Here is a 14404-nt window from a genome sequence, read left to right as displayed (position 1 = left end):
TGCGTTTTAACGCATACGGAGCTTCCTTCTTTACAGCTGTTAATGCTATTCCTTAATTATATTCCTTGTTCAAAGTGAGAGATCCTCTGTTGTAAGGAACCCAAAGTTCTTGCTGTAATAGAATGTAAGCAACCGGAAGCTCCTGCTGCGATAAAGAGAGCGGACCAAAGGAAGGCGCATGGAAGCGCAGACAGGTGGCAGACGGAGAGGATGTGCTTTGAGCCAAGTTAACTAGGGCTGCATCCACACTGGAGAGATAACTCGGTTTGGCACCACTTTAACTGCCTTGGCTCAAGGCTATGGAATTCTGGGAGTTGGAGTTTGTTGTGGGCCCAGAGAGGAGTGGAGCTCCACTCTGGACCCCACAACATACTCCCGCTCCTTGAATTTCATAGCCTTGAGCCAGGATGCTGAAAAGCGGTGCCAAGTCAGGTTATTTCTCCAGTGTGGACACAACCTAAGTGGCTTCCTCTGGGCCTGGGATCTCAATGCAGCCACCATTGTGGGCCAAGATCCTCATGTGGCACCTCGAAGAAGTCTTCCTCCAGACCACAACTGACCCTTGGGTTCTTTGGCTGCCCCATGGCCTTCCCATGCCCCCTGACCCTTGGCTGTCCATACTGTCTCCTTTTGAGATCCTCTGGCTTCCCAACTGTGTCCTCCTCCTCCTCCTGGAAGCAGCTTCCATCCTCTAATAAACTGTAGGGCAGAGATGAGGGTCCATCCATTGCTGGTGGGGCTGGTGGGTCTGAGCCGTGTGGCCACAGAAAGGCCCTCTTGCCCTTCCCAGGGGCAGCTCTTGGGAAGGCTGGCTCTGGACAGAGAAGATCCGTGGGAGTGTGGCCCAAACTAGGGGAGCAAAAAGGGACGCAAGGCCCTGCAAAAGAAATGCAGGTGAGGAGGCCACTGTAAGGGATGCAAAGAGCCACTGCTGCTGGAAACGCAGAAGAAGGGGGAGATGGGGCTGCAGCTCCAGCAGCCCAGGAAAGGTCCTGCAAAACTGAGAAAGGAAGGAAGGAAGGAAGGAAGGAAGGAAGGAAGGAAGGAAGGAAGGAAGGAAGGAGCGAGCATTGGGGCCTGGCCCTTTGGCCCATGGACCTACCAAAGTGGCAGCAAAATTGAGGGCAAAACTGTGTTCTTTAAGGGATTTTGGACTCCAGCTCCCAGAATCCCAGACTATTGGCCAACAGGGCTGAGGCTTCTGGGAGCTGAAACCCAGAATCTCTTAAAGGGCACAGTTTGGGGACCACTGGGTTAAGGCAAAGCACCCCAAAGTTACAGGGAACAGCCTCTTGCACAGATGGAGCGTCCTTCACCAGTGAAGAAAAGGGTTAAAAAGCTTAGTTAAACTTTAATAAGCTGAAAAGTCCCATTCAATTACTTTTAGATTAGAAGGGAGACATGTCAGTATTGCATTTTTGCTTAAGTGCCCCTCAGTTCAGGGGAATCACAGAGACCACAAGGGCTCTTAACACAGTTAGAGGTGGTTTCACTCCTTGTCTCTCCCCCCCCCCCCGCACCCGGACGGGAGGGAAGTCCCCCCCCCCCGGGGATTTTGGGACCCCCCCCCTCTCCCCTCCATTGCTCCCCTCCCCTCAGACCCCTCTGGCTTTCCTGGGCCCCTCCCTGACCATCTCAGTCTCCTCATCCAAAGTGAGCACTACGTTTCCCAAGCTGCTCTTTCTATTTGGCGGCTTAAATTCTTCTACATGGCTGCGTCTGTACTGCAGAAATAATGCAGCTTGACATCACTCTAACTGCCATGCAATGGAATCCTGGGATTTGTAGCTTTCTGCGGCACCAGAGATAGCCTACAGAGAAGGATAAATAGCTCACAAAACTACAAGTCCCAGGAGTCCATAGTACTAAACAGTGGAAGTTAAAGTGGTGCCAAACTGCATTATTTCTGCAGCAGAGACGCAGCCTCAGGCCACGAACTACAATAAGGATTCCTGTTGCTGTTTGCATTTCTTAGAGCAGCAGCTGAGAAATGTGAGGTGGCTTGGCTCTTAAGCAGAGGGTCTGGCTTAAAGAATTGATGGTTTAATCCTGGAATTAGGTCACTGCTGAAACTCCAGCATCATCAGTGACATTAAAAATACATTGAATGTAATTAAGTGACCCCTTTTCTTTAGGGGGCCAGCGTGGCCTGAGCCCTGGACAAAGGCTCTGGAGACAAGAGTTCGAATCCCTGCTTAGCCATAGAAACCTACTGAAAGACCATGAGCAATAAGTCACACTCTCTCAGCCTCAGAAGAAGGCAAAGGCAAACTCCTTCTTAAGAAATAGAATGACAGAGTAGGAAGAGACCCCAAGGGCCATCCAGTCCAACCCCATTCTGCCAAGCAGGAATTCTCAATCAAAGCAAAAAAGTCCTGCTATTAATCCTCACAACAACCCTGCAAGATAGATTTGAATCATAGAGTTGGTAGAGACCACAAGGGCCATCCAGTCCAACCCCCTGCCATGCAGGAAATCCAAATCAAAGCAGAAAAGTAGCAACAGTAGAAAGGTGTTGTGGTAAATTTCATGCCCAGGTAAGGACTTAAACTTGGGTCTCTCTATTGCAAGTTCAGCAATATAAACATTATGCCATTAGCTCTCTTAGAAGGGAGATTCCTATGCTGTGTTTGCATCATTAGAATCAAAGCAGCATGCATCATCATGTGCAAACTAGATGCCTGGATTGGAGGGGCTGGCAAATGGCAACCCCACCCAGCCCAGACTCTTTGAGGGGTAAAAAGTAACTCCCAAGGAGCCTGCGAAGGCAACACCAAGCCAGCGGAGCAGACGCTGGAGGAGGATGCCCCAGGAGAGGAACACCCTGGGAACGTTCAACTGGGCTGGGAGCCCAAGGCAGGTCCCCTCCCCATTCCTCCAATGAAGGCACCGGAGGATGAGGGGGCAATCCGAGGGGCAGCCAGGCAACCCATTGGGACAGTCGCCAGGGGGACAGTGTGTGCTGACCCACAACATCTATGTGTGCGTGTGATCAAGAGGCACCTGGATACACACAACACTGCTCACACACACATGGATCAAAGGTCTGGACTCTGAGGAATGGCACAGGGAGCCAGGCAGGCTTAGCTTGGAGAAAGCGGACAGCTGGTATGATGGAAAGCCATCTTTAAATATCAGAAGTGGACTCATCATTGGGGAAGGTGGAGCTGGATGGTCCTCTGCAGCTCTGGAAGACTAGTATGTGGGCCAATTAGGTCAACTGACACATAAAAGAAGAATGTGATGACTACAAGAGCGGTTTGATGGAGGAATAGGAACTGCCACCTTGGAGGGTGGTGGGTGGTGGGCTCCCTCTCTCTGGGGGGGTCTTTGAGCAGAGGATGGGTGGGTTTCTCAGGGCTTCCTAGACCAGCATTGTGGCTTGGAAGAGGAGCTCTGGGTAGGCAGACCTCCTTGGATCAGTCTTCCGCCACTTGCTCCTCCTCAGCTGGGCCCCAATCCCTGCAGAGTGGGAGGCTCTACAGCCTCAGCCCAATGACCCCCACCTTGGACAAAGTAAGACCCACGACTGCCCTGACTGGAAGGAGGGAACTCTGGCCTCCCAGTTGCTTCTGTCTGCTCTCCTCTCTTCCCTCCCCAAAATGCTCCTTGGGGGGCAACGCTGATGTTGGGTGTGGAGAATGTGTGGGCTTGCACATATGCACAGCAGTAGGAGGCACTTATGGAAGTTCAGCAAAATTAAGTTTGCACACTGCAGTAATTTCAAACTAGGAGAAAGCCTGCCTAGGGGTCCCCAAATGTCCCCCTCTGGGCCTGGCATCCTCTGGCTCAGTGCCCAAAGGGCTCTCTCCCAACCAGAGCTTGTGGGGGAAATGGGGGCCACTTGGCACCCAAGATATTTCTCCTCCTGGGAGGCTAAAGGGGTCCCATGTGCCTTCTTATTTTTTGGCAAAGTGGGCTGCAAACCATACGGAGGGCGAGTGGAAGAGGGAGAAAGGAAGGGGCCAGGCTGGACACGCAGAGGGGGCCACTGGCACGATGAAGGGATGCCACTGACCCCCTACCCACTGCAGCTGACCCCCGGCCCCAGCCAGGGGCTTACAGAACCGACTTGTGCCGCCGCAGCTCTTCAGGCCAAGAAGGAAGACTAAGCGACTCAAGAGCCAGGCACTGGACAGATGGCTTTTTCCTTGCAAATATTTATTGGGATCTCACTCACCCACCAAACACCACGAGACTGACCAGGACAGGAAAGAGGGCAGCTGGGTGAAGGCGACACCGAGGACAACTTTTCCATCATGAGAACCGAGAGATGGCACTTTTTGGGATGCCCTGCAGACAAACAAAGCTCTGCAGATGAAGCTCGAGGAGTCCCAAGGAAGAGAGAGACAGCATCCCATGCGTGGCACCGGCTGGAGTGGCACCACTGGTCCCCAAGATGCTCATCTTCCTGTCGCCCAGAAAGCAGCCCCCTAGCATTCGCAGCCACTGCCTCACTGCAAGAGAGGAGCGGCAGGACCATTTCCCCTCTTTCTGCCAGGAACAACCTCAGTTGCCTTCATCGCAGGGCAGGAGGAGGGCACCCTGCCCCAGTGGCAGCAACTTCTTCCTTCCTTCCCTCCCTCCTTTCTTCTTCTTTTCCTTCTTTGCCTGAGGGCCCAGCTTTTTCAAACCTTTGGGGAAGAGCAAGACGGAAGGGGAGAAAAGAGGAAGAAGCCCCGAGGGGGAGCAACCGCAAGCAGCAAATAAAGCCCCATAAAGCCCTGCCAGGCTCCCAGCCCAGCAAATTTCCAGCATGTAGCCCCTTCCCAAAAACAAAGCCCCCTTTCAAGTCCATAGCCCCCACATACCAGAAAGGCCCCCCTGCAAAGCCCAGTCAGGGGGCCAGGACCGGACCCCCCTCTCCCAAAAAGGCAAAGCAGAGGCTTCCAAATGCCCCGCTGGGAGCCCAGAGGGGAAGAGAGGAAGGGAAAGGGGCACATGGGGCTGGCAGAGGAGACCCCCGGCCACCATCTTCTCCTCTCAGCAAAGAGATGGAAGTGCAATCCCCCCACCCCATCTCACCCCGGGCTCCAAAATATCTAGACAGCTCCAAGGGGTCTGTAGTGGCCATAGGGCAAGTGAGTGCCCTCCTGCCTTCCCCACCTCCCAAGTGCCCCTCTATGGGCAAAGGGACCCCCTTAGGGATGTGTTCCCTCCCCTCCAAGTCTTCTCCAGCACGGAGCCAGACGAGGTCAGTGGCTGGAGAGAGGCCCTCCAAGGGAAGATCCAGGGAGAAGGCACAGTGCCACCCCTTTTGCCCACAGGGAACATGGCAGCCCCCCACTTCACGCAAGCAGGGGGCCAGGGAAGAGCAGGGGTCCAGCTTGCAGTGCCACCAAGCAACAGGAAACAGTCACAGAACATAAGGGCCAGAGGAAGGGGCAAGCGGAGTGCAGGGCTCCTGGGGGGGGGGTTCAGCGAGGGTCTGCAGGACTCCGCTCGCCAGGCTCCTCCTCCGTCAGGGTCTTGAAGTCCATGGAGAGGGCCATTTCTTCGCCCCGGAGGGGGCGCCGCCACTCCTCTCGGGTGAGGATGTAGCCCAGGATGGCCCCAAAGGCTGCCAGTAGGAGCCCCAAGGCATTGGCCAGGACCCCTTCGGGGGCAAAGGAACCATAGGTATCCCTGTGAGGAGAGTCAGAAAGCAAAAGGGGGTTGTGTTAGCACATCCCTCACCCCCCATCACCACACCCTGCAAGAGGAGACCCCAGCAAAATCCCTTTGGGACCAGCACAGGGCCCTGGACTGCAAGCCCCATCAGCTCTAGCCAGCAAGAGCCATGGGAGATGCAGTCCCAGACACATTGGGAAAGCCACGGCTAGACCATATTGGCCAAAAGGGGAGTGAAATCTGAAGTTATGTGGCGGGACCACAGGCCCAGGGGGCTTCCTGCCCTGGCTGACAATCCCCCCCACTCCACCCACAGCCCCGAAGGAGAAAGAGGAGGACTTGCTTGATCTTGAAGAGAAGGAGCTCCAGGATGCCCAGGAGGGCCGTGGCAACAGAGAGAAGAAAGATGGCGGCCCCCAGGAATGCGTGCTGCGGCTTATACCAGCTGCGGAGGGAGAAGGAGGCCCCCGGGAAGAGGAAGAACCCCAAGCCCACCAGCCACTGTGTGAGGAGGAGAGAGGGGGGCATCAGCAGCCACGCATGGGGGCATCTGCCCCCTAGAGTCCCCATGCAGGAGGCCATGAGGAAATGGAGAGAGGGGAAGGGTTCCTTCCACCTTCACCTGTGGCCCCATGGAGGGCTGGGGCACTGGCCCAATTTGGAGCCCAAGCTACAAAACCAGCTGCCACACACACACAAAAAAAAGCCCCAGGGATTCTTCCACTCCTGCAGTCTCCCAAATAGCAAGGCAGCCCCTCCATCGAAGGGGAGGCCAGGCAGGCAAAAGCCCAGCGTTTGTGTGTGTGTATTTGTGTGTGCTAAAGAAGGGGCTGTCCCACCACTGGACCTCCCACCCACCCACCCCGCTGCCTCACCTGTAGGAAGTAGAAGCTGAAGGCCAGAATGCCGCACCAGCTGTGGAGGCTGTAGAGGTCAGGGAAGTTCTGCTTCTTGTGGTACTGGAAGACGGCCACCAGCCCTGCGGGGAGAAGGGGGATGGTGGGAAGAAGGGAAGGGGTCACATCTTCCCTTCACCGCCCCCCCCACTCTTCTTCTGCTTAGTGGGGGGCAAGAGCATGATGCATGGGGGGAGCACCCCGCCCCCTCTTCTGACACCTGGGGCCTCCTCAGCTTCCCTTTCCCCATGGGGATGTCCAGGCCCCCTCCAGCCACCAATGACTCACCCACCAAAGCGACGACAAGGGCCAGGCTGTGAAGGAGGCCATGGAGGATCTTGGTGGCACGTTTGCTCTCGTTCCTGAACACGCGGAAGACCAGGAGGGCTGTGGGGCAGAGTAATGAGAGGGGTTAGCAAGGGAGAAGAGGGAAAGCAGAGCCCCCCCATCAACCAGGCAAAAGAGCTGGCTCCTAGGGGAAACCCTCCATTGGCCCCCAGACCAAAGGTGGTCCCTGGCCAAGCGTGGGGAGGGGAGAGGAGCAAAGGGCAGCCCCCCTTCCCAATTAAGGCTGCAAAAAGGAGGACCTCAGTGCCTGGGGGAGACCACCCAGTCCAACTTGCCAGCCATGGCCACAGCCACAGAAGCCACACGCTCCCCGTGCAATACTAACCGTCCGCCTGGAGGAAGACCATCCCGAGGGTCATGCAGAGCGGGTGGACGTTGAACTGGAGCTGAGGGCTGTCCCAGGCCAGGCCTCCCCGAAAGTGACCCATCCAGGCCCCCATCATGGTGACCACGGCCAGGCCCAGGATCTGCGACGCCGCCACCGCATAGCTGAGCCCCGTGGGGCTGTGGGAGCCGGTGGTCGAACCCTCCATCTTGCCCTCAGCTGAGGCCGTTTCCTTGAGTGGGGGGGTCTCAGGCTGCCAGTGAAGGGGAGGGGGCTGGTTGAGCAAAACCAAGGAAAGCAGGTTGCCCCTTGGAGCTTGCGGAGGGGGGATGTAGGAGGCACGTGGTGGCCCCCCTGCCTTGCCCCCTCCTCACATGCGTATGCACACATGCAGGGCGGCTCTGCCCCGTTTTGGGAGCCCAACTGCCTCCCTCCAGGTAACCTGGCCAGCTGCACTCTGTCCAAACCCAGGCGGTCTTTCTGGCCAGAGCCTGCTGCACTCATGTACGGAAGCCCTAGGAGAAAGCCCTTTGGGAGGCTGCAACAGGTAGGAGAGAACCCTGGGGACTGCCCTCCCACTCTTGGGCCCCCTTCCTTTGCCACCCCCCACCTTTTGGGGTCCAAGCCTCCTTCGGTCGCCCTGGGTTTGGAAGCCCCGATTTGGGCTGAGGTGCTCTTGGTGGTAGCTGCTGGGCTGGGCTCAGGGCAGTGCCAAGGAGGCAGAAGAGGAGGACCGTCGCAGGTGCCAGCCAGCCTGCCATCCAGTGGGTCTGCTCTTTCTGTGCCCGCTCCTGGCCAGAGAGGCAGCCTTGATTCGATCAGAGCGCAGCTAACCAAATTACCAAGAGGGAGGCAGCTGGAGTCCTCTCTCCTTGAAATGGAAAATGGCCCCTGGGCAGAGACATCTGTCCTTGGAAAAGCAGTCCCCTCCCAGCAAACAGGAGCAGCAGCTGCCCTTTGAAAAGAGAGGGGGCCAGAAGGCAGGCAGGCAGGCAGCCCCCCCCCCAAGCCTCCCGGGGGTCTGAATGTTCCCAAGGTGCCTCCTCCCTGGCTGGGTCACCTCCCCATCGCTAGAAGGAAAGCTGTCCTGAGGGTTGGGAGAGGGCAGGGGGCAAGCATAAGGATCTTACCTGCTCAATAACTCCCCCCCATCCTGCAAGCCCCCCCTTGCCACCTCCACCAAGAGGCCCTGATCCCGGGAGCCCACAGAACATGGATGGCAACAGGGAAGGGGGGCACAAGGCCCAGGTGCCAGCTCTGCCGCCCCCCATCTGCCCCAGGAGCAAGGCCCATTGCAGGGCCAACGTCAGAGGTGCCATTACTTGCCCTTCCTCCAATGCAGTCCATGTCACCCTACAGGCAAGGAACTGAAAGCACAGCAGCCAAGCAGCCAAGCAAGAAGAGACATGCTCCAAGATACTCAACTGCTCAGTCGAAGGCTCCCATGGCTGCCATTCATAGTATTTGTGGGTTTTGGGGGGCTCTGTGGCCATGTTCTAAAAGAGTTTGTTCCTGATGTTTTGCCAGCATCTGTGGCTTTGGCATCTTCAGAGAAGGCTGGCATGGAAGTGGGTGGGGTAGGTCCTCCCAACTTAGGGCCACACAGTATATATACCCCCCCCCCCCAGTGTAGATGGACCCCTCTCTTCCATGCCGGCATTCTCGGAAGAAGCCAGCCACAGATGTAGGTGAGATGTCAGTCCTAGACTCTTCTAGAACATGGCCACGTGGCCCCAAAACCCCACCAACCGCAATTCAGTCTTGAAGAAGCCCTGGGCATTTCGGGCCCCAGGGCCTCCCTCAGGAGCTGATCCCATCCAGGGCAGGGGCGAGCTTCTCCTTGCTGGCTGCCCTGCCGCCCCGGCCTGGAAGGAAGGCCCCTCTCGGCTCTCGGGGGAGGCAGCCCTGGCCAGAGCCATTGGCAGAGCTCTCCCTCCCAAGGCAGGATGGCCAAGGGAGGCCGGGCGGATCTACAGCCCCGAAGCCTGCCCCGTCCCTTCTGCCCAAGGCCTCTGGGACCCTCCTCCGGCCCTCGCTTGCTCTGAGCCTCCTGGGGCCGCCCTCGGGGCCTTGGAGGAAGTCGTGGCTGGCGATCCGGGAACCGCAGCCTCCAAAGCCACCTTCCCTCTCCCCCCTCCTCCTTTGGAAGGGCTGGGCCCTCGCCCCTTCCCTGGGGAGCCCCTCCTCCTCCTCCTCCCCCACGGAGAGGGGAGCCCCCTCCTTGGCCGGGGGGGGGGGTCTCGTCTACCCCCCCTTGAATCCCGACCCGGGGGGAGGGACCCCCCTTCTCTCTCCAGGGCCCCCGGGGGAGAGGCAGGCAAGGGCCAGACCCCTCCTCCCTCTTCTCCAAGCCCTTTCCCTCCCCTGCCGTTCCCTCACCTGCGCCTGGCTGGCCCAAGGAGTGGCCGCCCGACGCCCGCCCTCCGCCCAGATCGGACCCAGGAACAGCAGCAAATGCAGGAGGAGGAGGGGGAGAGGGACCGAGGGGAGGGGCTCGGCGGCGCCCCCGGGGACACGCCCCCTCTGCACCACCACCATCATCATCATCATCGGCGTCGTTCCCTGGGGAGAGGTAAGGCAAGGGTCCCTTGGGACCAAGCACCTGTCCTACCTGCGGAACTCACCGCCACGAGGCCAGAGCTCCCCCCCCCCCCCGTAAAAGTGGAGACGGAAGGAGCCCAGCCCCCAAGCCACGCCCTCAGGGTTGCCCCTGGTTCTCAGGTGGGGGGAGTCAGAGCCCCTTCCTCTCTCTGGCAATGAGGGAGACCCCTCCTGCAAAGGAAACAACCCCCCCCCCCCCCCTCCCAAGAGTCAGGCTTATGCCCCCCATTGTGTCACCATGGGTCCCCCCTTTCACCCCCCTCCTTGGCCCTGGGATCCCAGAGCCCCAGTTAACACACACACACACACACACCATTTAGGGGCCAGGCCCTCCTTCATACCCAGCAGGGCTGTGCCAAGGATAGGCTGCTGCAAACAGATGTGTAACCAGATTGGAACCCAGCACTCGTTTGAGAGCATTGCTTTATTTCTGAATGTCTCTGGGAAACCTCTCCCTGCCCCCCCCCACACCAACGGGGCCAGTCTTCCACCCCTCCAGTGCCTCCAATGTGGGGGATGCCTCCTCCCATCAACCTCCCCCCCATACACCCCCAACCCAGGAGGGAGGAAGGGGGCACAGCACAGTGTCCTTCTGTGCCAGGAGCTCAGAACTTCTTCCTCCTCCTCCAGCCTTCAAAGGCCCGGGGGGCTCCTTGCCCAAAAGAAATGGTAGCTGGGACTCTGGAAGGCAAAAGACAAGAAGAAGGAGGATGTCAAAGGCCAGCCGGTGCCCACTCTCTCGCCCCCCAGCCCCTCCCAGGTGACCCCCATGACCCCCTCCCCATCACTCTGCTCCCAAGGTGAGGCTACGCAGAGGGCACTCCCTCCATCTGCTCCATTGAAGGGTCAGGGTCCAACCTTCTGCTGCCTGGTGACTAGGGTCCTACTGTCTGTCCGTCCGTCAGCCCCCTGGGCCATCCCCCCCCCCGGCCACAATCCAGAGGCCAAAGGGGTCTCTGCACTTGCCTGGGAGGCCACTTGCAGCGTCCACCCTCCCTTTCTCCCCAAAAGGAGAAGCAACAGAGAATGCAAGCGCAGGAGTCCGAAGGCATGGGCCAGAAACACAATGCAAAACAAACCAATAATACAGCAGCCAGAGGTCAGTTCACTTTCTGGAGACTGCCTGAGCATTGTTGCCCTTGTTTTAAAAAGATCTTTGCCCAGCAACAGAATCCTAAAGGAAGGGCAGAGGAAGCCCCAGGATGGGATTCCCCCCCAAAGGCCCCCCAGGAATGGGGGACAGAGGGAGGGTCCTCCTCCTCCATCCTGGGAAGAACAGCCCTGTGAAGGAGGTCGGCTCTTGTGCAGCTCCTCTGGGACTCAAGCTGCTTGCAGGGATGGCGCGCATGTGCTTGCGTGTGCGTGGGGGGGGGGGATCAGTGCTGAGTCCTGTCATGATGTGCAATTCAGGAGCCCACTGTCACCCGTTCTCTTGCTCACCCCATCCTCCATGGGGCCCTTAGTGTGGAAAGTGAGGAGCAGCCCCCAAGCCCACTTCTGAGGCCTGCCAAAGGTCTCAGGAAGCTTTGCCCCTCTGCATCTCAAAGGCGCCTGGGATCAAGCCACACAAAAACATGGAACCCATGTGTCCTCCCCACCTGGACAAAGAAACCCACCGGGATCTGTAGACCCACTTCTCTGATGCCACAAAGACGCTGGGCGGCACCTGCTGGAAGGTGGCCACCTCCTCCTCGTCTTGCTGCTCCTCTGCACTCCCGCTGGGACCCACTTCCATGGCATCTGTGGCAGCTGGCAGCACCTCTTCCTGGCCCTCTGCCACATCCATGGGGACAACGCTGACACTGCTGCTTCCACCGCTGTCTTTGCTGTGCGTGGATTGGACCTGTCTTCCCTTTGCGCTAGTGCTGCCAAAATGGAGGCCGAGAGACAGTCCAGAAGGTTCTTGAAAGGGTGGCTCTAGCTGACCAGAGTAGGCAGAGAACTGGGGGGTGGGGGTGGAAGTGGGTACCCCTCCCTGTGGGTGGCAATGCAGGGGGTCCCCAGGGAAACCCCCCCTGAGAGGCAGGCCACCCTTCCTCTGGGCAAAGGCTCCCAGGAAAGGAGAGGAACAGTTCCTTTGTGGAGCCACAGCCAAGAGGGTTCTGGGCCCACACCTTCTGCACCTGGGCAGCCTTTGTGGTGAGCTGTGTGATTATAGGGGCATTGGCCTACCTCCCTCCAAAAGCAAAGCACACTCCAGCCCCACCCCTCACAATAACGCAATGGGGGGTCCTGGGGGGTTAGCCAAAGAGGCACAAATGGACACATAAACAGACAGCCCCCCCCCAGGGAGGAGGAGGGCAGACGGAGGGAGGGTGGTGCTTCCTTTGGTTTCTGGTCCCCTCTTCTACTTCGGGGGGGGGAGGGGTTGGAGAGGCGACCACCATGACGTACCTTTTGGGCCCCTTCCTCCTCCTCCTCCTCGGGGCTCCTTCCTCCTCCTCATGGAAGCAGAAGTCTTCTGGGTATTGGTGTTGGGCGACCAGGTGCTCCTTGCGTTCGGAGGGGCTCCGGAAGGCCTCTGGGCAGCCCTCCACCAGGCAATGGAAAGGCAGCTGAGGAGGAGGAAGACAGGGAAGGCAAAAATCAAATAGAATAATAGCCACTAGGTTTTCTAGCTGATGCCTGAAGCTGAATTAGGGGCAAGGACTGCTTTTGTATTAGATAACAGAACAGGCCAAAGAGACATCTTCATGGCTCTTCTAATGTTTCGGTTTGTGTGGGTTTTTTGGGCTATGTGGCCTAAATGTCGTTTGGAGGGAGGGAGGGGCAGCGGGTAAGGGGGAGGTGGGAGAAAAATAAAGTGTTGTTATTATTATTGTTATTATTATTATTACTATCCCTGTCATTGGGGGCTTGTTAAGGAATGCTGGAATGCCATGTTGGGACAGTGAATGAAAACAGTCCTGATATGGGGATTGACCGACCCATTGACTACCCTGCCTTGTCTGCTTTAATAATTTTAACGGTATTGTTTTATTGCTATTGTTTATAATTATGATTTATTGGTTATAGTGGATGGATGGGTTTCTGGGACATTGTATTGTATTGTAATGTTTTAATGTTGTTAGCTGCCTCAATCTTAATGAAGAGGCAGAGTATATATTTTATTGTTATTATTGTTATTGGTGATGTCCACGCAAGGCTTCAAAACATGTTTCTGTAACCAATGAGTGAATGAAACGTATCCATGTTTAAATTCTAGGTACCAATCAATGTATAGCTTGGATGTTCTTTGTCTGAATCCCTATAAAAGGGTATGTCACCTCTTGGGCTGGACTTCAGGCCTTCGGAAGATATTCCTCTTGAAGGATTGACATTTTTACTAAGCTCAAGAGCTGAAAATTATAGTACTGAAATGAGGGCAAGGGCTGCTAGGATGCTGGGTGCCAGGTCAGGTCAAGTGCTCTGCTCTGCAATGCAACAACCCTGAAACGGTTCCTGCTTTAAGCTGTAAATCCAAATAAAAGGAAGCAACGCAGAAACAGTTTGGAGGCAGTGAAAGAAAACATATAGATATTAGCTTGATCGATGGATAGCACAAGGGCCAGCGAAACATATGTTAGACGTAGGCTTGAACGTCCAGTCAGTACAGAGGGGTGTAAATGTTTAATTTATATGTAACCAATGAATGAAATGCATAGTTTTCAATGTTTAAAATGATTTAAAAGACCATGTCACTTGTAAATCAGGGCTCCAGAAATTGGGAAGCTTTTCCCCTCTGGAGACACTGCTGCAGCTGAAGAAACGCGTTTCCTTTTCGGTTGGGCTCCTGGTCTCCCTGGTTTTAAATGATACTGAAATTAAATCTGCAAGTGTCACCCATTGGTCTGGGCTTCAGACCTTTGGAAGACATTCCTCTGAAGCCACCTGGCTAATAAAACCTGCTGGCTTTCTTGCCCTTCTGGGTGTCCCTGGTTGGATATTCTGCAATGGCTGCCATGCTGGGAGTGTTGGGAAGACAGCCTGGGCCTGTCTTCCTGTCCTTCTTGCCCCCCAAGTGCCCACCGTTGTCTGTGGCAGGAGGAGGGGGTCATGCTTCTCCCGGAGGTGGAGTTCGAGGAGGCGTTGTGAAGGGAAGGACCGTCCTCTGCAGGCGGCGCAGGCGCTCCGGTGGGCCGAGGCGTAGTGGTGCTCCAGGGAGGGCAGCGAAGAGAAGGGCCCCGAGCCACAGTCCTCCCAGGGGCAACGCAGTGCAGGACCCGCACCGCTGGCCAGAGAGAGAGGAAAAGAGAGACAAAGGGTCAGTCTGGGGCAAGAGAAGGATAGGGGGGTCCTCTGGGGGTGGGCCATCCTCCCCCCCCCGCTCACCGGCTCCCCTCTTCCTCTTCCTTCTCCGGGGCCACAGGGCTGGCCAGGAGGCGGAGGTAGAGGTGCCGCTGGACGTCGCCCTCCTGGACAAAGACAGAGAGAAAGGGGTCGGGGTCACTCTGCCCTGGCGGGCCCCTCCGCCCCCCTCCATAGTCATAATAATACACTTGTCCCCCGTATTCGCCAGGGTCAGGGGCACATGACCCCCACTGGAAATATGGAAGAGCCGCAAATAACAAAAATGCCATGCTTTTCCTGAGAGGACACTTCTCTAGGAATCTCTAGGTCCTCCAGGGCAACTCTGAGGCCAACA

At 56.9% G+C, this 14404-nt stretch overlaps 2 protein-coding genes across 9 annotated transcripts in view; both read right to left on the bottom strand.

Moving 5' to 3' along the window:
* Positions 1 to 4249: 4249 nt before the first annotated feature.
* Positions 4250 to 9930, bottom strand: LOC121919522 (transmembrane ascorbate-dependent reductase CYB561). Of its 8 annotated transcripts, XM_042446195.1 has the most exons (7): positions 9559 to 9575; positions 7790 to 7970; positions 7180 to 7453; positions 6795 to 6893; positions 6486 to 6589; positions 5954 to 6111; positions 4250 to 5625 (listed from the first exon to the last, which is right to left on the bottom strand). In XM_042446195.1, the coding sequence occupies exons 3-7, from the start codon at positions 7385 to 7387 to the stop codon at positions 5418 to 5420; spliced, it is 777 nt and encodes a 258-aa protein (XP_042302129.1). In that variant the 5' UTR covers positions 7388 to 7453; positions 7790 to 7970; positions 9559 to 9575; the 3' UTR covers positions 4250 to 5417. The 8 variants fall into 8 exon arrangements, with proteins under 8 accessions (XP_042302129.1, XP_042302131.1, XP_042302124.1 ...); XM_042446197.1 differs by lacking the exons at positions 7790 to 7970; positions 9559 to 9575 and adding an exon at positions 9791 to 9930 and having other exon boundaries at positions 7180 to 7432; XM_042446190.1 differs by lacking the exon at positions 7790 to 7970 and having other exon boundaries at positions 9559 to 9740.
* Positions 9931 to 10385: 455 nt separating this feature from the next.
* Positions 10386 to 14404, bottom strand: part of ZNF511 (zinc finger protein 511) — a 4802-nt gene continuing 783 nt past the window's right edge. The window contains exons 2-6 of the mRNA XM_042461011.1: positions 14092 to 14174; positions 13789 to 13990; positions 12264 to 12335; positions 11397 to 11701; positions 10386 to 10461 (exon numbers count right to left, since the gene is read on the bottom strand). Of these exons, the coding sequence (XP_042316945.1) occupies positions 10386 to 10461; positions 11397 to 11701; positions 12264 to 12335; positions 13789 to 13990; positions 14092 to 14174 (738 nt within the window). The remainder of the gene's footprint in view (positions 10462 to 11396; positions 11702 to 12263; positions 12336 to 13788; positions 13991 to 14091; positions 14175 to 14404) is intronic.

Source organism: Sceloporus undulatus, chromosome 1 (assembly GCF_019175285.1).
Source record: "Sceloporus undulatus isolate JIND9_A2432 ecotype Alabama chromosome 1, SceUnd_v1.1, whole genome shotgun sequence".
Classification (NCBI taxonomy): domain Eukaryota; kingdom Metazoa; phylum Chordata; class Lepidosauria; order Squamata; family Phrynosomatidae; genus Sceloporus; species Sceloporus undulatus.
Note: the sequence above shows the minus strand (reverse complement) of the source record. Positions and strands in the feature narration are given on the sequence as shown.

Bases quoted from the DNA above. Each gene is read 5' to 3' on its own strand.
- LOC121919522 (XM_042446190.1), bottom strand. From the start codon at position 9,729: ATGATGATGATGATGGTGGTGGTGCAGAGGGGGCGTGTCCCCGGGGGC. The intron at 6,590-6,794 runs GTGAGTCATTGG...TTCTCCCCGCAG, and splicing joins CCTTGTCGTCGCTTTGGTGG to GGCTGGTGGCCGTCTTCCAG. The intron at 6,112-6,485 runs GTGAGGCAGCGG...CTCCTCACACAG, and splicing joins TCAGCTTCTACTTCCTACAG to TGGCTGGTGGGCTTGGGGTT.